Here is a 23138-nt window from a genome sequence, read left to right as displayed (position 1 = left end):
CGTGATCTACTTGCCTTGGCCTCCCAAAGTGCTGGGATTACAGGCATGAGCCACCGCGCCCAGCAAGGGCTCCTTCATCTTTGGGCTTTCTGTGACACCCTGGAAGAAGATAAGAGGAGTGTGGTGCTGTAACATTGGTTCCTCCCACTCTCTCTCCACATGGACAGCCCAACTGCCTCCTCTCAGGCCTCCCTCTCTGCCAGACCTCTGGCGCTGGCTTTCGGCAGTTGCTCCTTCCCTTGCCCTTTTAGACCCAGAGGTTTTAACTGTAACCCCAACGTCACCCCTCATCCATCTGTATGTATCCACCCATACAGATGGATACTGTATTATCCATCCCTGTGATTTTCCCACCCTGGCCCACATTTGGTAAAAGTCTTTTTATTATTCTCAAATTATTTTAATTTGCATGTTCCATCTGTTTCCTCCTGCTACTCTGCAAAATACAAACGCCTATAATCCCAGCACTTTGGGAGGCCAAGGGGAGTGGATCGCAAGGTCAAGAGATCAAGACCATCCTGGCCTACATGATGAAACCCCGTCTCTACTAACAATACAAAAATTAGCTGGGTGCTGGGCTGGGTTCAGTGGTTCATGCCTGTAATCCCAGCACTTTGGGAGGCTGAGGTGGGTGGATCATGAGGTCAGGAGTTCCAAGAACAGCCTGGCCAAGGTGGTGAAACCCCATCTCTACTAAAAATACAAAACATTAGCTGGGCGTGGTGGTGGGCACCTGTAATCCCAGCTACTCGGGAGGCTGAGGCAGAGAATTGCTTAAACCTGAGAGGTGGAGGTTGCAGTGAGCTGAGATCATGCTGTTACACTCCAGCCTGGGCGACAGAGCGAGACTCCATCTCAAAAAAAAAAAAAAGATGGCATCTGCCTGTTGTCCCAGCTACTCAGGAGGCTGAGGCAGGAGAATCGCTTGAACCCAGGGGGCGGAGGTTGCAGTGAGCCAAGATTGCGCCACTGCACTCCAGCCTGGTCTTAAAAATAAATGAATGAATTAATTAATGAATTAATAAAAATAAACAACGTACAATAGAGAGGTTCGATAAGGCCAAAAGTGGTTCCTTTCAAAATTTTAATGTAACATACCAACACTGACATATTAGACATTTATAATTAGACATATTAGACATTAATAATCCAATGGCCAACAAGAAAATACTTTTTTTTTTTTATATATTTAGATGGAGTCTTGCTTTGTGGCCCAGGCTGGAGTGTGCAGTGGCATGATCTCAGCTCACTGCAACCTCCACCTCCCAGGTTCAGCCAGTCCTCCCCTCTCAGCCTCCCGAGTAGCTGGGATTACAGGCATGCACCACCTTCCCTGACTAATTTGTTTTCATATTTTTAGTAGAGACGGGGTTTCACCATGTTAGCCAGGCTGGTCTTGAACCCCTGACCTCAGGTAATCCACCCTCCTTGGCCTCCCAAAGTGCTCAGATTACAGGTGCGAGTCACCATGCCAGGCCTAGAAAATACATTTTTAAATTAAAAATATTACTTCTGCAAAATCTCCAGACCTAAAGGTTTCACCAGTAAATTTTGCTAAATATATAAGAAAGAATAATACCAATCTTACTAGTCATGACATTGGTCAATACCAGTGAGCATGACTGAGGAAAAAGGGGCAGGGACACAACAAATGACAGAAATAATACATGGAATTCAGTATAGTCTTCTAAAACATTACATAATGGTAAGACGATATGATATACAACTTTGTATCTTACATTTGAAAATGTATATGAAAAAGACATGTTCCTAGAAAAATAAAGCTCATTAGAACTCACACTTTATGTTCTTCTTCTCTCTCTGTTTCTCTGTTTTGTTTTCTTTTGTTTTGTCTTCTTTCACTCAGACACATAGGAGGTCCACGCAGCATGAGCAGCTGGCTGTTCAGAGACACGTGGATTTGCTCCCTGGTTATTCAAAGCTGATTCAAAGCCAATTAAAGCTGCTGCTTTGGCTGGGGTCCCAACCTCCAGTGGGAAAAACATTCTTCTTTCACTGCTGGTGTCACCCACTGTTCCACAGATCCAAGACAACCCCCAATGTTTGGTATAAATTTAGTGAAACAGCTCTTTCCATTCTTTTTCTTTTTCTTTTTTTTTTTTGAGACGGAGTCTCGCTCTGTCGGCGCGATCTCGGCTCACTGCAAGCTCCGCCTCCCAGGTTCACGCCATTCTCCTGCCTCAGCCTCCCAAGTAGCTGGGACTACAGGTGCCCGCCACCACGCCCGGCTAATTTTTTTGGTATTTTTAGTAGAGACGGGGTTTCACCGTAGTGTCAATCTCTTGACCTCGTGATCCCCCCGCCTCGGCCTGCCAAAGTGCTGGGATTACAGGCATAAGCCGCCGCGCCTGGCCTCTTTCCATTCTTAACTCATGCTAAGCATCTCAGCTTGGGGTCAGGAAAATGTCATGGGACTTGAGCTCTTCCCCTAGAGTTAGAGAATTCTCTGCCTTAGTTGCAATAAAGGAAAAGATACACATTCTTCCTACAAGCACCAAAGTAGGCTCAAAACTTGTTCCCTAGAGTAGAGTATTGAAGTTCCTGGCAAAGATCTTGCCAGCGATCAAAGCAGTGGCTCGTATGTTCCCTCGGACTGAAGCTACAGTCTCGTCTTCACTTCCTGTTCCTTCCCTTCGTCCTCCGCGTAGGCACACCTGCTTCTTACAGTTGTGGATCATAGCACCTCCTCTCCAGCCTCAGGACCTTTGTAAGTGCTGCGCCTTCTTCCTTGACTGCTGTTCACCTGGGATCTTCAGGGCACAGTCCTTACCTTCTGCAAGTCTTGATTTAAATGTCACTTTCTCAGGGAGGCCCACATTCATCACCATTTCACACCCACCTCCCACATGACTTTATTTTACCTCTTCTCTCTTCCCCTCTTCTTTTAGAGTACTTATGATCTTATATGGTACATTTTGGGATTTGGAGTTCTTCTGTATCCACCACTGCCATGATCAATTAGAATGTTGGAAATCAAGGAAACTTGATTTTTTGGCCTGTGATGAAAACTATGGGGTCTAACAGTGTCTGATAAAGTGGCAGACCTTCAATTATTATTTGCTGAGTAAATGCATGAAAGTGTGTAGACAACTAGCTCTAGAAGCTCAAATGTGTGATAGCATGTTTTATAATACTGGAAGAGGCCAGGAACGGTGGCTCAGGCCTGTAATCTCAGCACTTTGGGAAGCCAAGCTGGGCGGATCTCTTGAGGTCAGGAGTTCGAGACCAGCCTGGCCAACATGGTAAAACCTTGTCTCTACTAGAAACGCAAAAATTAGCCGGGTGTGGTGGCACATGCCTGTAATCCCAGCTACTCTGGAGGCTGAGGCACAGCATTGCTTGAACCCAGGAGGCGGAGGTTGCAGTGAGCTGAGATGGTGCCCCTGCACTCCAGCCTGGGCAACAGAGTGAGACTCTGTCTCCAAGAAAAGAAAAAAGAATAGAAAAAAAAAAAGAAAAACAGAAGAAGAAGGAAGAAGAAAGGGAGGAAGAGGATTTATCATTCACTTACATTGGAAACAGTGAAAATAAATGATAGCTATAATTTACTCACATCTGATCTGAAACACAAATTCAGGGTAATTTATGAGCAAGTCATTTTCCGGTGGGCTTTCGATTGAGTGTGAGTTTGGAATGAATGCTGGTACTTCCACCTGCAGCACCAGGAAGCCGTCGTTGTAGGGAGGCCACCAACTTGGCTGGCGTGCTGCTTCTGCCTCAGTTAGTGATGACGGTGATTTGGAGAGAAAGGACACTCCGCTAGGCTCCAAATCCAAAGGGTCAAGTGGATAAATGAAATGAATATCTAAATAAATATCTATTAGGTCAAAAGTTTGTTTTCATCTAAATGAAATCTGAACACTCCTTAGGGCTGTGAAACATAGACAGAGGACATGGCCAGCTCTGGAGTGGGGTCTGGACTTGCTCTCCCCTGCTGGAAGTGCTTTTCCTCCCAGAGCTCAGAGCACCATGTGCGTGTGACCCCCGCCTTTTCACAGGCCATTGCCACGGGGCATCCACCTGGTCCACCAGCCCCAAGATGAGTCAATCTCCCACTCAGGAATTGGGTGGGGAAGGGAAAGAAAGAGGGACGAGAGAAAGAGACAGTCACACACAGGCAGTGGAGCTTCCCTGCACCCACCAGGGAGCTTGAGCGGCTCATCTGCAGGGCAGGGAAACCTTTTTACTACCATCGGGAAGACGCTGAGCAGAGAGGTGAGGGGCCGGCATTTCTTGTCTCCCTGTGGCTTTTCCCACTCACAGTTCAGTCTCTCCTGTCCTTGGGGAAAAGGAGGGAAACTGTGTTAGTCAGAGTTCTACAGAGAAATAGACCCAATAAGATGTGTGCGTGTGTGTTTATATATGTTCACAGAATGTATATATGTGTATATGTATATGGACAACTGCATGTCTCTATTATTTAGAGAGAGAGAGGAGAGCAGGAGACAGAGATTAAGGGAGATTCATATAAAGAATTATGTTCATAATTTATATAATAATTTGTTCATTTAATCGTAAAGTCTGGCAAGTCCAAAATCTGCAGGGTGGGCCAGAAGCCTGGACACCCCAGAAACAGTTGCATCTAGACTCTGAAGACAGTCTGGAGGCAGAATTCCCCCTTTCCCAGGAAATTCCAATCTGTTTTCTCGGGAAGGCCTTTACTGACTAAATGATGCCTCCACACACGGAAAGCAATCTGCCCTACTGAAAGTCTACTGCCTTAGAGGTTTAGCTCATCTAAAAAATACCTTCATAGCAATTTCCAGACTGGTGTTTGACCAAATAGTTGAGTAGGTTGGCCTCGCCAATTTGACATGTAAAATTAACTATCACGGAAACAAAATAATCAATATAGGTAATAAATGTGCCAGAATGCTGTGATGTTTCAGGATGACCTTGTTTACATTTACATTTATTGTCAAAGCTTACCTTCACTTTTTATATGGGCAATTAAATCTGCTACTGAGGGCATCAAGTACTGATTTAATTTACAATCTTGACAAATAAGATAGGTTCCTATTTTCTCCTCTCCATAAAAGTAATAGGTTTGGAGAAACCAGACTGGAAATAACTGTCCAGATTTTAAAGTATAACCTCTTGTTTGGAATAATAAGTATGTAAATAAGCATCATAAAATATGAAACCAAACATTTTATGATTCTTTTATATACATTATCCCCTTGCATTTTTAAAAAATAAGGAACACCTTATTAGCCATATTTTCACATGGTGAAACCAACACCCCCAGCTCAGACTATGCCGTGGTAGGATCCAGGGTCACTGATATCCGATCCCATGGTATTTTCACAATATCCCACTCTTTCTTTGCATGTGGCTCCTTTTTAGCTGCATTGCGAGTAAACAGGATGTGGCTCTTTTCAAACCAATTCCATGCATATGTGAAGAAAATTGATCCTGAAATGCCTTTTGCCAAAGATGCTTATGGAGAAGTGTCTGGGTCCGGAAGCTGCAGGGAGGCTGGTTTAGGATTGGCCATCCCTCAGTCTGGGCTGGATTCTCCCTCCGGTCTCTGGGGTTCTCTTTTCTATTCACAAAAGGGTGCTAAGCACTACAGAGATGGTTTAATCTCTATACCCTGTGGTCCACAAATACAAGATGCCAGCGTGGCCAATGGGGCTTCCATAAGAGTGGCAATCAGGGATCTCAAGCTTCCCATGACATTTTGGGCCCTGGAATCAGATCACAGTTCTACAGTTGTCCTGGCACTAAAACTCATGAGAAGGTTGTGACTAGATAGAAGGAGGGAAGACTGGAGGCTGACAGGAAGCAATGCCAGTGAACAAATGCCTTTGCAGGATGCATGAGTTTGGGCCACAGATGGTCAGGGGAGGTGCTGGTGCAGACGGGCTCGGTGGCAAAGCGGTAACTGCGGATGGCCATTTTATGGCTGCAGATCCCAGCACATTTATAAAAGACGGGTGGTTCATGAGAATGTGCATTTCGTCGTGGAAATACTGTAGTTGGAGGAGATTTCTGAAAGCTGACAAATAAGTGTAAGTGATTTAACTTGCAAAAGATGATCATATGTGAGAAAGGATGTCTCAAATTAGGAAATAACTTGTTAAGTAAAAAAGCCTCGTGTGTATTGATTTAAAAAAAGAGATTTTGGTGCTCATCACTATAAAAGGATAACAATAAGCTGAAGGGCTACTTTTTCCTGTAAACATAATTTTGTATCACCAGTTTTTTTTTCAACAAGGACTTGAAATTCAGAAAAAAAATTAAGTCAGAGAAATCATGGGAAAAGGGCAAAAAAAAAAAAAAAGATAGGAAAAGTACAGAAAAAAATAAAACATCCACTCAGGTTCTGGACACTTTGTTAGAACTGAGAACACAGATCCAGAGCTTCCTAGCAGTTAGTGTAAGTGGGAAATACCACTGTTCATAAAATTCAAAGGGTTTTTAAGACCCAAAGGAGCATAGATATCTAACTCTGAGATCTCACAGTTCTCTGATGATTCTGAGGAGGACATGGTATGAACAAATTATGCCTTAGTGTTTGCCGAGGTTGTATCAGTGTCCAAACATTTCATCCAGCAAAGCAATCACAACTGAACACAGGTAAATGATGGCTGCAGACTCAGCTTCTCAGTAGCCCAGAGAGTGAGAGCTCACCAGGGCAGAAGGTCCCTGAACCAGAGGCCGGCAGTGCACATGTGCTTTGGTCAGGGGAGAAGGACAACCATGCCCCACGGGGCTGAGGACCAGTGGCTGGAACAAAGCCATGATCCTAATTTTTTTGATACCTTGTTTCTTACTTTGCCTTTGGGCCTCCATGGAACTCCTGTGCAGCTGGCTAGGCCGTGGCCTATGCACAATGCCTGAGTCTACACACAATCAGAAAAGCAGCCTGAAACTCTGTGGACTGTGTCTGCTTTATTCTCAGCAGGATTAATGACCCTCATTGAATTCCCATTGCCTCAGAGCTTGGCAAAATTGAAATTGATTATGGGGAAGCTAGAAATACTTCATTTCAAATCCCAACATAACCTGAGTAAGGGAATTGCATGCTTTTCTCATCAAAAGTTCAAATAACTTAGTAATGGTTCAAAACGGTCTCTTACTGTCTTCTCAATTTAGCACACTAAATGGTCTTAGAGATCATTGCTTGTCTTTGGACTAAGGCAGGCACAGTAATACATGTTCATTCTTTTGGCCTGAGCTGTTACTTATAACTTATCTAATAACTTATCTTCATCCTCTTTTCACTCATTCTATACTGGGCACCATGTCCGATCATTTTTTTTCTGATATTTGGATCAGTTCTATTCAACTGATAACCCTGTGATGTCTTTTTTTCCTTCAATAGATCTTTAAATTCCAATCCTCACCCTACCCTACTCTTTCCCAATATAGCACCGTTATTCACACTGCTCCCAAAATCTGTTACATCCTCTGGCTTCTCACAATACCTTTTTGTCCTAAGACTCCATGATAATAGAGAAAAGAATTTTGGTCTTCGCAGAATGTATTGACTTAATGATATTCCAAATTTCTCTTGGGTGTTAAATATACTCCTCACCAAGTATCACTGAAAGAAAACTCTATTCACCATGAATTTAAGGATCTCAAAATTATATCTTCTCCACTCTCATAATTCCATAGCCCCTGCTGTTACTATAATGACCTATATTGCAAAAGAGTGAATTCAATTAGAGTCTAAGAGGATAACTGCTGGTATTTTTTTCATCTTTTGCCATCCCATACTTTATAAAGTGCAGTTAGACCCCCTATTTGCCTCCCAGCATACCAAAGTTATGTAGATTTTTTAAATAAAATCGACTGAAAGCATATGTTTTTAAGTACCCCTTTTGTGTCCCCTAAATTACAGAGGATAAAACCAGCCATAGAGGCAAATTCCTTTAGACCTTCTCCTAGAAACAAACACTGTCCATTACAGAAAACCTTCGATTGCAAGGACAATTCTGTAAACCATGATATTTGATCCTGGAAGCTTCCTACTTTGAACACAAAGAAGAGGGTATAATATTTACATACCTACAGCTTTAAGCTGTGTGCCTGGTGTTTTTCACTCCAGTGTGGCTGAGCATCTCCCTCTATACTGCCATCCACCCCATTCCTCACGGTTCAAGGCGCATCACAAATGTCAACTCTGTCTGAGCTGCCTTTCAAAGTAAGCAGAGAACTCAGGACTGGGAAACCAGATGGGGCTGGCTTGGGAAGTGTGGCCTACCTGTTCCCTCCATGACCAAGCACAACATTGCATGTGGGGAATGAAAGGGGACCAGGTCCCAGAGTACTGGGGAAACGGAACCTCATACCCAATGAGGAGTTCGGGCAGGTAGGTAAAAGGTGGACCTGAGGCCAACTCACTGTGATGGGTGTCAGCAGAAAAGAAGACGTGGCCTCAGAAAAGATGCTCCCTGAGAAGCTGGGCCCCTTTCTCATGCACCTGCAGAGTAATCCATCCCTGCATGGAGCTGACAAGGCAGCGAGCTGCTGGGTGTGAGACCTTTCACATTTCCTCGCTGATCTTCTCAAGTAGCTCTGAAGTCTCTGGTTTGAAACCTCATGTCACTTTCCTGGTATGTTTCTGTGGCATTGGACATCTTCTGCCTTGTATTAGGTGCATTGTGTAGTGTTTACTTATCCCTAATTTGCAGCCACTTACCTGAGCATAGACACTAGACCACTCCATCTTTGCCTCTATAAATATCAGGTATGGGACCTCATACTTGACAGGTGCTCATAAGATATTTTTCTATCTCTTTTTTTTTTTTTTTACTTGAGTTCAGGTGATGAGGGTCTAGTATTGCTAAGCAGAGCAAATTCAAATAATTGTTTAGAAAAATATTGATTGTATCTGATTAAAAGTATAAAAAGAATAATGGGGGAGAAGCTATGCCGGGCCCCCAATTTTAAGTTAGAGACAGGAGAATTCTGATGCCTGCCACAATTGATATCTTATAATGCTGCATTTGCAAGCTCAGCATTCAAAGGTTTTTCATTTAGAGTCCAAAGCAATCATTGACCATGGTGCTTGAGTGTTGGCTGTGAAGCCTGAATTCTAAAACACAATTGTAAACGTATTTTGCCTTATATTGAGATAAGCACATGCAATACTTAAGACGTGCAATATTTTAAAGAAATACAAAAAAATTGCTAACTGGCCACATCACTTCTTAACTTTTTTATTAACCAGAACTGGTTTCCTCTTGCTCTTAGTTTCAGAATAAAAGATTAAATCAGAATAGTTCTCTATATTTTACCATGTGTGTTAGGTATCAACTGTTGCACAACAAATCATCCCAAAACATGTAGGCTTAAAACCGCCGTTTGTTCACAATTTCTGTGTGCCAGGAAACTGGATATGGCTTGGATGCATCTTCAGCTCTGAATCTGTCACAAGGTGACCATCCAGGTGTCAGCTCAGACTATAATCTTGTATAAAGGTTTAATTGAGCAAGGAGCCACTCAAACTTACTCCTGTAGAGTTGGCAGGATTCAGCCCCTTTCAGGTGATTGGGCAGAGGGCTCAGTTCCTTGCTGGTTATTAGCTGAGGCCACCCTCAATTCTTTACTCTGTGAGTCTCTCCATTAGGAAGCTCACAGCATAGCAGTTGGTTTCCCTCAAACTGAGCAGAGAGCAAGAGAGAGTGCTCAAGGCAAAAGACACTGCCTTTTTGTAACTTAATCTCAGAAGTGACATCTGCTGTGTTCTGTATGTTAGAAGTGAGTCACTAAGTCCCACTGAAACTCGGGGGAGGGCTTGCCTACCAGGAGGCAGGAATCACCAGGACCGATCGGAGACACTGTCTACCCCAGTCTGTGCTCGGGTCCTTCTTGTCTCTCCCTCCTGAAATTTGATAGATTCTGCAAAAGAAAAAGCCTTGATCCAGGCTGCTTTCTAGAATGTCATAGTGAAAAGCAAGTCAATATGGCACATTCAGAGTAATTTTATGATTTTATAATTTAAAAATAATTGACATTACTCCCAGCATTACTAAAGTTGCCAAGATGAGCTTTTAAATGCTCACTTAGGTCATCTGTGTTTAATGCATATTGACTGTGTGCTCAATCTCCATTCCAAGACAGGGGGATTCAGATAAACTCAATCTCCATTCCAAAACAGGGGGATTCAGATAACTGGCAAATGATATGAAGGAAAACCTTCTGGAGGCCACATCGGGACTAGCCTCACAGGTAGAATACAGGCATTCTGACTTTGGGAGCATTAAAAAGAGGATTAAACCAAATTATTGGATTCAGCCCTATAAAATAACATACATAAGCCTCAAAGATCTCTATTTTAAATTAGAAATAAAGTTAATGTTTCACTTGAACATTCTGCAGGAAAGTTTGAGATCAAGGGATTATTAACTATTAACGACTGGCTGGGCATGGTGGCTAACGCCTGTAATCCCAGCACTCTTGGAGGCTGAGGCAGGTGGATCACCTGAGGTCAGGAGTTTAAAACCAGCCTGGCCAACATGGTGAAACCCTGGCTGTACTAAAAAATACAAAAATTAGCCGGTCGTGGTGGTGTGCACCTGTAATCCCAGCTACTTGGGAGGCCGAGGCAGGATAATCGTTTGAACCCAGGAGGCGGAGGTTGCAGTGAGTTGAGATTGTGCTGTTGCACTCCAGCCTGGGAGATAAGAGTGAAACTCTATCTAAAAAAAACAAAAAACTATTAACAACTTAGCATGAAGCACTCTGTCCCTGGTAAAAACTGAGAAAGTGCAGCGCAGGACAGATCAGGTTTGTCCTGATGGAAGAAAGGAAAGAGGGAATTACTGATGGTAATCTTGAGCAGAGCACAGAGAAAGGCAAGAAGGGGTGGCTGTGGTTTCAAGGAACCCATGTCTGATTCCTCCCAAGCCCATTCTTTCTCATCTATTGTAATGTCAATACTCATCTTAGGTAAGGAGCTCCCTTTAATGACCTCTAAGGATTCTTTCAGCTTGAAGAGTTGTATCCATTCATCTGCTAATCTTCTTCATCGAAGTACAGTTGGAAAGGATGCGGCATTACTCCTGACAAGAAGGTGGAAGTCTGATTTTTAAACTATGAGCTTTTACCTTAAAGTGAACCATTTCTTTTTAAGCTAGACATTTACATGTACTCCAGTGTAATTCTTAGTGGAACACATTTATTTTTGGTGCGAAAAGCAAAGTTGTTTAGTGCGAAGACACCTTCACTGGCAGAGAAGGACATTCGTTGTGCAGTGAGTAACTCAGAGAAATATGACTTCCAAGTCTTTTGAAAGTTAAAGAAGAATGTTTGAGGGCCCATTTGAAAAGTGTTAGTCATGTGAACTTGAAGGTCATTACTCACAGATAATGTTCAGGAGAACTCCTGGCTGGGCTGAGAGCAGCCACTCGGTGCTGTTTCAGGTTTGCAGAAACCATGGCAACGGTACTCCTCTATAAGGTAGAAAAACCCTATCTAACATATTTGATTTATTCCAGAAAACTCAGTAATGTCTATTTCTTTTTCACTCTTTGGAAGAAAGTACAGAATGAGGAAAATCACTTCTTAAAAGAATTCATCAAAATAACTATGTTAAGCCCTTATGATTTCCAGGCCCTGAGCCAGATTCTGGAGTCATAGAGGTAGAAAAAAAAGATGGAAATATGCAATCTAGTGGGACTTTCTTTATCAAATGAACCCAAGGACCTGGTTTCTGTAGTAGATAATGCGTTTAACTAAACAGATCTCTTTGAGATGAGAATATTAGCTGCACTGCACTGTCTGTACAATTGTGTCTCTACCTAGAGGAGTTTCCACAAGCAGCAGAGCCCGGGTTCTATGCATTTTAGGTTTGGAAACCTGATTATACCAGTTCCTACTAGAATAGATCTCTGACAGGATGAATCTCACAAATCAAGCTCATAAAAAATGCATAAACGATGCTAGTATCATTTATAATGAGAAGATGTTCATTCCCAGCAAAAGGGCAGACCAGATCATTGAATATCTCCCTAGTGCAGAACATTAAGAAGTACTGGATACTGTAGCGAGCATAGTTTCAAATAGAGAGCTGAAATTCCAACAAAGTCCCAAGACCACAGTGTAAGAGGAATCTGCAAACCAGAACTGTAAAGCACATGAGTGGACCTCACTGACGTCTTCCTTTTATAGTAGGAGGTGGTGCTCTGGGCTGCATCGGGTAGAAATTAGACCTAGATCCACAGTAAACCAGTCCTATATGCTGACACTGCCCCTCCCTCCCAGTAAGCCAGAGACTAGAGAAACATCCAACCTCCTGTGGGTTCAGAGAAACAACAGAGAGCCTGTTTGACTGATCACAGGTTCTAGGTGGTAAAGTCTCCCCTAAGAATTTATAGACAAAGGCTGATGCCTCCAGTGTATTCACGTGTGAATTCATGCTCTCCTTGTGGCTTGGGAGTGGACAAGGTAAGACACTGATAGAAATTGTTTCCCGGATGGTAATAGCACTGGGACATGTGGGAGGCAAGCTCTGAGACAGACTGACATGCAGGAGAGGGTTGAGGGAATGCTCTTGGAATCTGCCTGGAAGTGAGGAGTAGAAAGCAGGACTGGGACTGGGCCGAGGAAGATGGCAAGACTCAGCCAGCCTTGCAAGGAGTTCTAACGATTATGTGGCTCTTAAAAATTACCTGGAGTAGGGCGAGAGGCGAGGCCCTTAGTGCTCCAAGTGAATCAGTCTTGGGATGCTCTGGGAGGGGGTCATGACTTTCGGTGGTGGGGCCATGTCGGAAGGGGCTGGTGCCTGACTGCACTGTCAGATGGGGCGGGCAATAAGTCCTTACTCCTGAAAGGACTGTCTGTCCGGGGCTTCTGCTGGCAGCACTGTCAGTCTCGGGGCAATAAGGCCTTTACTCCTGAAGGGGTATCAGGGTGGCCATCACTGTGTCACCACGGGGATCTAGCGGAAGCAAACACAAGGCAGCTGTGAAGGGCAGGCCCTCCACCTAGGATTCCAGTTGACCCATCTAGCAGGATAAAGATAGAAAATGATGGTAGTTCTCGTAACTACAGCATAATTAATTTCGGATTTAAAAAACCAGGTGAAGCTAAAACACCAGATTTTAAATAACGGGTGTTGAAAGAGAGCTGATTAGAATTCATGAATCCCAAGGTCTTTGAATTATTCTGGTTAACTGGTGGAATTAAAACTGTATAGTTAACTATATCTATTAAAATATGAAAGAGAGTCTTCAAACATAGAAAAATGTATAGCTCTCCAGTAAGATACTAAAAAGCAAAAACAGAAAAATGAGCATAATACATAGCATATAATAAAAAGAATGGAATACCTCTAAATATATTGGTAAAATAATAAATATAAACAATCAAAAGAGGTTTCTTATAAGGCACAAAATTAATATGATGTGCCACTTTAGTACCTAGAATAACTAGTTATTCTAGTACCTAGTTATTCTAGTTATGGGGGACCTTGAATAACCTAACTATAATGCCCGTACCCACCCTGGTCCGGTGGCAGGTCCACTAGACAACCTTCCTTATCATGGGTGGCAGAGCCAGGAAGCAAGGGTCACTCCACCCTCTTGTTACTACTAAGCCTGACTCCCTCAGCTCCTGCTTGTTCACTCTGTTCCCAAGTGCAGCCCTCATGTGGTCCCACATCATGTGGTTCCATCCTCCCCTGGGCTGTGTGTGCCTGTGACTAATGAGCTGGTGTGAACTCATCTGTCTGGTATTGGGTGTCATGTGTCCAGTCATTTCCATAACCCTAGTGTGGGAATCTCTCCTCCACAAATGGGATGAAGAGGAGATGAATACATGCCAGTAAAAAGACATAGATATTCATATTGAAATATTTTATAATAGAAAAATGTTGAGAGTAAACATGTATATGGTACAGGGAAATAGAAATATTAATGTAAAAGGAAGGAAAATATAAAGCAGGCGTTTTCTAACCCGAAGAAAACCACCATGGTATTATTAGCATTCAGAAAAATAAACCACACAGTAAAGTAGGAACAAACACATTCAGTACATGAGGGTCAAGTGTACAACTCCTCAGAAACAGACAACAGTTTTTGTCTAAACCTAATAACATAATATCAACTATGCACAGTCAGAAATTCAAGAAGAAATTGGTAAGTAAAGTGATCACATATTTGTCAAGTGTGTCAATATTTAACTGCAACAAATAATTAGAATGCACATATTCTTCTCATTCACTCATGGAACATTTATAAAAATGGGCTATGTGCCATAAATATAAGAACATTTTCAATAAAGATATGCAGACGTTATCCAATTGTTCTTCAATCATAAGGCAATGCAATTAGAAATCAAAACAAAAAACAAAAAAGATTATGTGTTAATATTAAAAATCCTTTTAAGTCATTAGTCAAATAACAATTTTTATTTGCAATGATAAGAAAACGTTTGCATTAGTAATATATTGTTGCATAACAGGTCGCCCCCCTACTTAGTGATTTCAAAAACAATAATCTGATTATCTCTCATTTGTGAGTGATTCATGTACTTAGGAGCAGCTCAAATATGTGTTTCTGTTTTGGGAGCTCTCAGGAGGCTTCAGGCAGATGTCTGGGGTGACGGCCATGTAAAGACTTCAACTGGAGAACCTACTTCCAAGGCAGCTAACTCACATTTCTGGGACGTGGGTGCTGAGAAGTCCATTCCTTCCAACACAGCCTCCTGCCCCAGGGCTGCTTGAGTGTCCTCTCAGGGTGGTGGCTGACTTCTTCCAGAAATGAAGAGATCTAAGAGCCAGGGAGAGTGAGGCAGAAGCTCCAGGTCCACTAGACAACCTACAGTATGGCAACCTACAGTTCTCTGTTTTCTAGAAAAATTTATACCAGCTGAAGTAATTACAGAAGATAGAAAACTTTAATGGTCCTATATGAATTAAATGAATTACATCAACTCTTGAAAATTAACTTTGACAAAGTACCAAAGATGTATTGCTAATAAATTCTATTCAAGGTACAGATACTTCTAGTCTTACATCATCTGTACTAGAGAATAGAATAAGAAATAGAAATAAATACATACAAATATGTGAGAATAAAGCATTATAGTCCAAGCTCATCTATGGAAAGAGATGCAAATATCCTCAATTCAAAAAATAAGGTATATGCTTTACTCACAAAGAGCAATATACCTAAAATTAAATCTAACATAGATAGGTAAAACTTTTATGCAGAAGTAAATGTAGCATTGTCTTTCAACATAGAAAATAAACTAAAACTGAATGAGTAGATAGGCAAAGTTTTTGTATCAGAGGCCTAAATATTATGAAAATATTTAATAATTAAATCAAATGCAATGAAAATATAAATGCCAGCAGGGTATTTCATTGAAAAAAGTTAAATATAAAATTTATATGCAAGTGTTTAGGGCCAAGAAAAAAATGAAACAATTTTGGGAAAGAAGAACTGTGCAGTAAAGTGTTAACTCAGCAGGCCTGGGCTGCCCAAATCCTGCATATTCCAAAGGGCTGCAGGACGGTTCCTGACAGGCTCCTGGAGATAAAACCTCTGAGCCCTTGTAATACTCTGTGTGATGTGAGTGCCTTTGTAAACCTGAAGCTTTGGGTCATACCGCATGCTATCAACATGCTTTATGATGACCATCTGTTTATGTATGCCTGGGCTTTGGGTCACATTGTGTCACTTTGACCTCTGGGGGTGGCAGACAGCTGACTGGAGACTGAGTGGTTGAGGTCAGTCATGTGGAGCACAACTGGAAGCCATGTCTGTGTCCTGTGAGTCCTTCTAGCAAATCATGCACTGGAACCAAAGTGGGTGGGCACCCACCAACTGAAACTATCAAACCCTACTAGGAATCTATGGAAATTAAAGAACGTGACAGTGCATAGACACAGCTAGTAGGCAAAAGAGAATCAAACCTTAAGTGCTAAGAAATGCATTGCAGATCAGCAATTAAGAGGTAAATTATGGGATAAAATGATCCAAACACTGTTTATTCAGGAAAAATTGTAAATTTTTATCAGACACCATTTATAAACATGTTTCAGATAAATTAAAACCTAAAAGTGAACAGCAAAATTAAGCATGTCTTTGGAAGAACAAGGATAATGTTCTTGTTCTCAGGATGGGGACAGATATACTAAAGTAGACAATCATAAGAAAATAGTTACTATAATAATTTGACAACATTAAAGTTAAACATACCTGTATACAAAAAGGCACCATAAGCCAGCAAGGATTAGGTATCACATATATCTAACCATGTGATATAGCTGACAAGGGCTTAGTATATTCAGATTATATATCAATCAAGTTAATCCATCCAACAAATCCTTATTGAATGTCTATGTGCCAGGCCCTGTCCTAGTCACCAGGGTAACTGTAGGAAACAAAACTAATATCCTCCGCTCATAGGAGAGGACACTGATAAATACATCATTACATATGTTGATAAACCTCAGATTTCGGAAAGTACCAAGGAGAGAACTAAAGCAGGTGAGATAATAGAACTTGGTGAGAGACGGGAGATGCTATTTTAGATTGGCTGTTCATAAAAAGAATAATTTTAAACCTAATGGGTTATGTAAAAATCAGTATAGAAAAGAAAAATGACCCAATAGAAAAAGACAATTTTCAGCCTGGCGCGGTGGCTCACGCCTGTAATCCCAGCACTTTGGGAGGCCGAGGTGGGCAGATCACTTGAGGTCAGAAGTTTGAGATCAGCCTGGCCAACATGGTGAAACCCATCTCTACTAAAAATACAAAATTTAGCCAGGTGTGGTGGCACACACCTATAGTCCCAGCTACTTGGGAGGCTGAGGCACAAGAATCGCTTGAACCCAGGAGGTGGAGGTTGCAGTAAGCAACCACTACACTCCAGTCTGGGCGACCAAGCAAGACTCTGTCTCAAAATTTTAAAAAAGAGGAAAAGGAAAAGGTAATTCTCGATTGAATGAACTGAATGCCCAATAAACATTTGAAAAGATCTCTGTAATTTATTTAAAAATAATTTTACATCTCTGTTCATATTGGAGAATTTATGGGGTTTTTAATAAAACAGTTGGCCCTGAGTTGATAATTTTTGAAGCTGGGTGATAGGTTAATGGTGGTTGATTATATTATTCTCACTCTCTGTCTCATTCATTACACATACACACACACACACACACACGCGCAGGTAATTACACATAATGATTTATACAGTTAATTATAGTTTATATAATTTATATAGTCAATATAAATATGTCTAAAAATGATATGATTATAAATATAAATTATATGAAAATAATTTATAATGAATTCTAAGGTAATTAAGACACAACAAATTTTAGGACTGAAACAGGGATATGACCACAGATCATACAGGTATTAAAAAATAACTAGTAAATCTATTAAAATCTTTATACAAAATTATCTTTATACTATGAAAATCTTTATATACAAAATTGCTGAAAAACAGACAACTTCCTCCCAACATATGATTTATTAAAGTAAATTCAAAAATATAAAGTCTTCACAACCCTATAATTATAAAATTGAATCTGGAATTAAACAATTTGTCATCAAGAAATGCCAAGTCCCAAAGAATTTACTGATGATTTTTACTACCAAATATTTGAGGAAGAAATAAGAAGTCATATTACACAAATCATTCTAGAGAATAGAAGAAGAGAAAATACTTTCCAATGAGGGAAAGATAATCTTGGTACACAACTGAAACCAAAATAAGAGTATTGGAAAAAATAAAATTGCTCTTGAATTCTTAACAAGTTACTCTAAACTCTTGAAAGACAATTTCCCTCTTGAATATGACTTAAAAATAAATCCAGGCTGGGTGCAGTGGCTCATGCCAGTAATCCCAGCACTTTGGGAGGCCGAGGCGGGCGGATCACTTGAGGCCAGGAGTTCAAGATCAGCCTGGCCAACATGGTGAAACCCCATCTCTACTAAAAATACAAAAAAAATTAGCCAGGCATGGTGGTGCGTGCCTGTAATCCCAGCTACTCGGGAGGGTGAGGCAGGAGGACCCCTTGAACCTGGGAGGCAGAGGTTGTAGTGAGCCAAGATTGCACCACTGCACTCCAGCCTTGGCAACAAAGTAAGACTGTCTCAAAAAATAAAAGTACAAAATAAATTCAAATGAAAATGTTAGCAAACTGAATCTAGTGACATCTACATAAAGGAAAATACATCACGGTCATGTTGGGGGCCAGGGATACAAGATTAGTTTAACATTTGAAAATCAACAAAATTCCCCATAAAAAAACATTTTAAAAGATCGAACTGTCTAGTTATGATTGTTAAAAAATACTATCACTGTATTAGAAATAGGAATACACTTTCTTAATGTGAGAAAGGCATTTTCATATTGAATGAAAAAATGTTGTAAGAGCCTTCTCAGAGATTAGAAATTAAAACAACAGGATGTCTGCTCTTACCATTGTTATCCAACATGATACTGGAGGTGCTAGTCTGTGCACTGAGGCAAGAGGTAGCCAGAAAAGCCTGGATCACCTTCAAGCGCCAGAATAATGAAAATGCTCAAGAAAACAAAAGGATGGGGCATATCAGAGAGATATAGATGCCACCCTGAAATAAATAAATAACACAGTATTGGCTTACAACCCAAAGTACACATGAGATTACACTGATATAAATAAATGATTAAACAAAGAAGTAAATACATGAGAAAGAAGAAGGACAAATCTTTGTAGAAGAATTCCAGATAATATGAATAGATACTGTCTTTTCCAGGAATTCGACCTTAGTGTCTACCTCCCAGGCCACCTTGTGATTCACATGCAAGACTAGAGTATGGAGAGCAGGGAAAGAGTAGCTGTGTGGTAGAGAAACCTAGCAAACACCATCTTCACCACATGATCAAGGTGAACATCACCAGTAATGAGGCACGCTGATATCACATCCCCTTGATATGATGTGATGAGAAGGAAGCTTAACCTCTGCGGAATTTTTTCCAGAAGCTCATAATTCCAGCCTAATCATGAAAAAAAAAAAAAATCAGACAAACACAAATTAAAGAGCATTCTAAGGACCCGAACAGTACTCTTAAAACTGCCAGTGCACAGTAACAAGGAGAGGCTAAGAGTTGGCCACAGGCCCAGAGGAACCCAAGGAAACATAATGATTAAGTGCCATATAGTATCCTGAACTGGATACTGGGAACAGAAAAAGAACATTAGTGTGAAAACTTAGTGTAATACAAATACGTTACTGTTAAGGAAAATTCAGAATTTAATGTTGGTTTCTTAGTTTTGACAAATGTACCATGGTTGTGTAACGTGTTAACTTTAAGGGAAGCTGGATAAGATAATCTCTCTTTACTTTTTTTGCAGCTTTTCTGAAGATCTAAAATTATTCCGAAAGTAGAAAGTTTATTACATGAAAGTTAGAAAGAAGTCACAAAACTCTTATTTTAAGACTTACATGGCAAATCAAGTGGCCATGATTAAACAAGTCATATTTTTTTCTATGTATGTATGTATTTATTTTTAGAATTAGTTTATATATGTATATTTAATTTTACTTTAAGTTCTGGGATACACGTGCAGAACGTGCAGGTTTGTTACATAGGTATGGAAGTGCCATGGTGGTTTGCTGTGCCTATCAATCTGTCATCTAGGCTTTAAGCCCTGCATACATTAGGTATTTGTCCTAATGCTCTCCCTCCCCTTGCCCTCCACCGCCCTACAGGCCCTGGTGTGTGATGTTCCCCTCCTTGTGTCCATGTGTTCTCATTGTTCAATTCCCACTTATGAGTGAGAACATGCAGTGTTTGGTTTTCTGTTCCTGTGTTAGTTTGCCGAGAATGATGGCTTCCAGCTTCATCCGTGTCCCTGCAAAGGACATGAATGGTATTTAATTTTTTTTTTTTTTTTTTTTTTTTTTTTTTTGAGACAGAGTTTCGCTCTTGTTGCCCAGGCTGGGCAATGGTGCAATCTCGGCTCACCACAACCTCCACCTCCTGGTTCAAGTGATTCTCCTCCTTCAGCCTCCTGAGTAGCTGGGATTACAGGCATGCGCCACCACGCCCGGCTAATTTTGTATTTTTAGTAGACACAGGGTTTCTCCTTGTTGGTCAAGCTGGTCTCAAATTCCCGGCCTCAGGTGATCCACCCGCCTTGGCCTCCCAGAGTGCTGGGATTACAGGCGTGAGCCACGGCGCCTGGCCTATATTTAATTTTAATTGACAAAAAAATTGTATGTTAAAGGTATACAGAATGATGTTTTGATATATGTATGTAATGTAGAATGTTTAAATGGAGCTAATTAGTATATGCGCTAACTCACATACTTGCTATTATTTTCTTATGGTGAGAACATTTAATATTTACTCTCTTAGTGATTTTTAAGTATACAATGCATTGTTGTTAAGTATGTCACCATGTTGTGCAATGGAGCTCTTTAAGTCATTCTTCCTGTCTAACTAAAATTTTGTGTCCTCTGACCAATATCTCCCCATTTCCCCTTCTCCCCAGCCCCTGGTAACCACCATTCTACACTCTGCTCCTACAAGGTTTTTAGATTTCATATGTATGTGAGATCATGTGATATCTTCCTCCCTCCCTCCCTCACTCCCTCCCTCTCTCTCTCTCTTTCTTTCTTTCTTTCTTTCTTTCTCTTTCTTTCTTTCTTTCTTTTCTTTCTTTCTTTCTTTCTTTCTTTCTTTCTTTCTTTCTTTCTCTCTCTTTCTCTTTCTCTTTCTCTCTCTTTCTTTCTCTCTTTCTCCTTCCTTCCTTCCTTCTTCTCTCTTTGTCTCTTTCTTCTTTCATCTCTGTCCTTTCTTTCCTCTTTCTTTTTTTCATCTCCCTCCCCTCCTTCCTTCCTTCCTTCCTTCCTTCCTTCCTTCCTTTCTTTCTTTCTTTCTTTCTTTCTTTCTTTCTCTCTTTCTCTTTCTCTCTCTTTCTTTCTCTCTTTCTCCTTCCTTCCTTCCTTCCTTCCTTCCTTCCTTCCTTCCTTTCTTTCTTTCTTTCTTTCTTTCTTTCTTTCTTTCTTTCTTTCTTTCTTTCTTTCTTTCTTTCTTTCTCTTTCTCTCTCTTTCTTTCTCTCTTTCTCCTTCCTCCCTTCCTTCCTTCCTTCCTTCCTTCCTTCCTTCCTTCCTTCCTTCCTTTCTTTCTTTCTTTCTTTCTTTCTTTCTTTCTTTCTTTCTTTCTTTCTTTCTTTCTTTCTTTCTTTCTTTCTCTCTTTCTCTTTCTCTCTCTTTCTTTCTCTCTTTCTCCTTCCCTCCTTCCTTCCTTCCTTCCTTCCTTCCAACAAGGTCTCACTCTGTCATTCAGGCTGGAGTGCAGTAGCGTGATCATAGCTCAGTGCAGCCTTGAACTCCTGGGTTCAAGCAATCTTTCTGCCTCAGCACCCTCTAAGTAGCTGGGACCACAGGCTGTATCACCATACCTGACTAATTTTTTAAATCTTTTTTCTTTTTTGTAGAGACAGGGTCCCCCTGTGTTGCCCAAGCTGGTCTCAAGCTCCTGGGCTCAAAGGATCCTTCCTCCTTGACCTCCCAAAGTGTTGGATTGCAGGCGTGAGCCACTACACCTGGTTCACTATTTGTCTTTCTGTGCCAAGCTTATTTCATAAAGAAGTCAATATTAAATATTAAAAGTTATTATAAAGATATATTAGCAGGACAGTGTGGTAGGGACATAAATATAAACACGCATACCAACAGAACATGACAAAAGAACAAAACTAGCTGCATGCACACTCGATAGAGACAACAGTAACACTGCAGAACGGTGAAGGAAGAACAGTCATTTTAATGACAGTGTTGACTGAATTGAGTATTCATGTTCGAAAAAGAAATTTGAGCCTTATTTTACATCTCATAGACACACACACTAACTTCCTTGTGGAATTTAAATCTAAATGCGGTAAGTGAGCAATGAAATTTTTAGAATATATTCTAATGCAGTGTATTAATGATCTTGGTGTAGGAACAGATTTTTTAAAACACTATAGAAAGTTTTAAACATAAAAAAGATTGATAAGTTAGACTACACTAAAATATTGAACATATCTTCAATAAAATACAATGTTTAAATAATGAAAACATAAATCACAGAGTAGGAGAGAATATTTTAAGCATGGCAGCAAAGGTCTTATGCCTAGATGATATAAAGTGCTTCTACAAGCCAGTAAGAAAAAGACTCAATTAAAACATTGGGAAAACATTTGGACAGGCACTTCATAATAAAAGGGTATTCAAATGATCGATGCTCACATTTAAAGTGGTTCAACATCATTAATCATCAGGAAACTGCAAAGTAAACCAACCAACAGATAACACTGTATACTCATCAAGAGGCCTAAATTTTTTATTTTATTTGCTTACATTTTTTACTTTAGATTCACGGGGTACACATACAGGTTTGTTACAAGGGTATATTGCGTGATGCTGAGATTTGGGCTTCTATTGATCCCATCAACCATGTAGTGAACATACTGCATGATAGGAAGTTTTTAGCCCTTCTCCCCTCCTTTTCCTCTTTTGGAGTCTCCAGTGTCTATTGTTCCCATCTTTATGCTCACATATACCCACAATTTAGCTCCCACTTATAAGAGAACATGTGACATTTGGTTTTCTGTTGATGCATTAAATCACTTAGGATGGTGGCCTCCAACTGCATCCATGTTGCTGCAAGGGATATTATTTCATTCTTTTCTATGGCTGCATAGTATTCTGTGGTGTATAGGTACCACATTTTCTTTATCCAGTCCAGAGTTGATGGGCACCTGGATTAATTCCATGTCTTTGCTATTATGAATAGCACTGCAATGAACATACAAGCTCAGGTGTCTTTTTGGTAGAATGGCTTATTTTCCTTTGGGCATACACCCAGTAATAAAATTGCTGGATCAGATGGTACCTCAAATCTTAGTTCTTTGAGAAATCTCCAAACTGCTCTCTACAGTAGCTGGAGTAATTTACATCCCCACCAACAATGTATAAAATTTCCGTTTTCTTTACAACCTTACCAACATCTGTTATTTTTTGACTTTTCATATTGACCATTCTGACTGATATGAGATGATATCTCATTGTGGTTTTGATTTGCATTTCTGTAATGATTAATGATGTTGAACTTTTTTTTCACCTGTTTGTTGGCCACTTGTATGTCTTCTTTTGAGAAGTATCTGTTCACA

The 23138-nt window shown here is 40.6% G+C and overlaps 1 protein-coding gene across 12 annotated transcripts in view; it reads left to right on the top strand.

Moving 5' to 3' along the window:
- The window catches only part of LOC139355496 (uncharacterized), a 175382-nt gene that overhangs the window by 13492 nt on the left and 138752 nt on the right, over nt 1–23138 (top strand). Inside the window, exon 3 of one of the 12 annotated variants that reach the window (XM_071067260.1) lies at nt 14547–15294. The exons of 10 other annotated variants lie outside the window; for them this stretch is intronic. In XM_071067260.1, the coding sequence (XP_070923361.1) occupies nt 14547–14591 (45 nt within the window). In that variant the 3' untranslated portion in view covers nt 14592–15294. Of the gene's footprint in view, nt 1–1867; nt 4964–14546; nt 15295–23138 lie in introns of those variants that run through there. One more of the 12 variants, XM_071067252.1, reaches the window with a different exon arrangement.

Source organism: Macaca nemestrina, chromosome 7, assembly GCF_043159975.1.
Source record: "Macaca nemestrina isolate mMacNem1 chromosome 7, mMacNem.hap1, whole genome shotgun sequence".
NCBI classification, from domain to species: Eukaryota; Metazoa; Chordata; class Mammalia; order Primates; family Cercopithecidae; genus Macaca; species Macaca nemestrina.
This window is presented reverse-complemented; position numbering and strand designations above follow the sequence as displayed.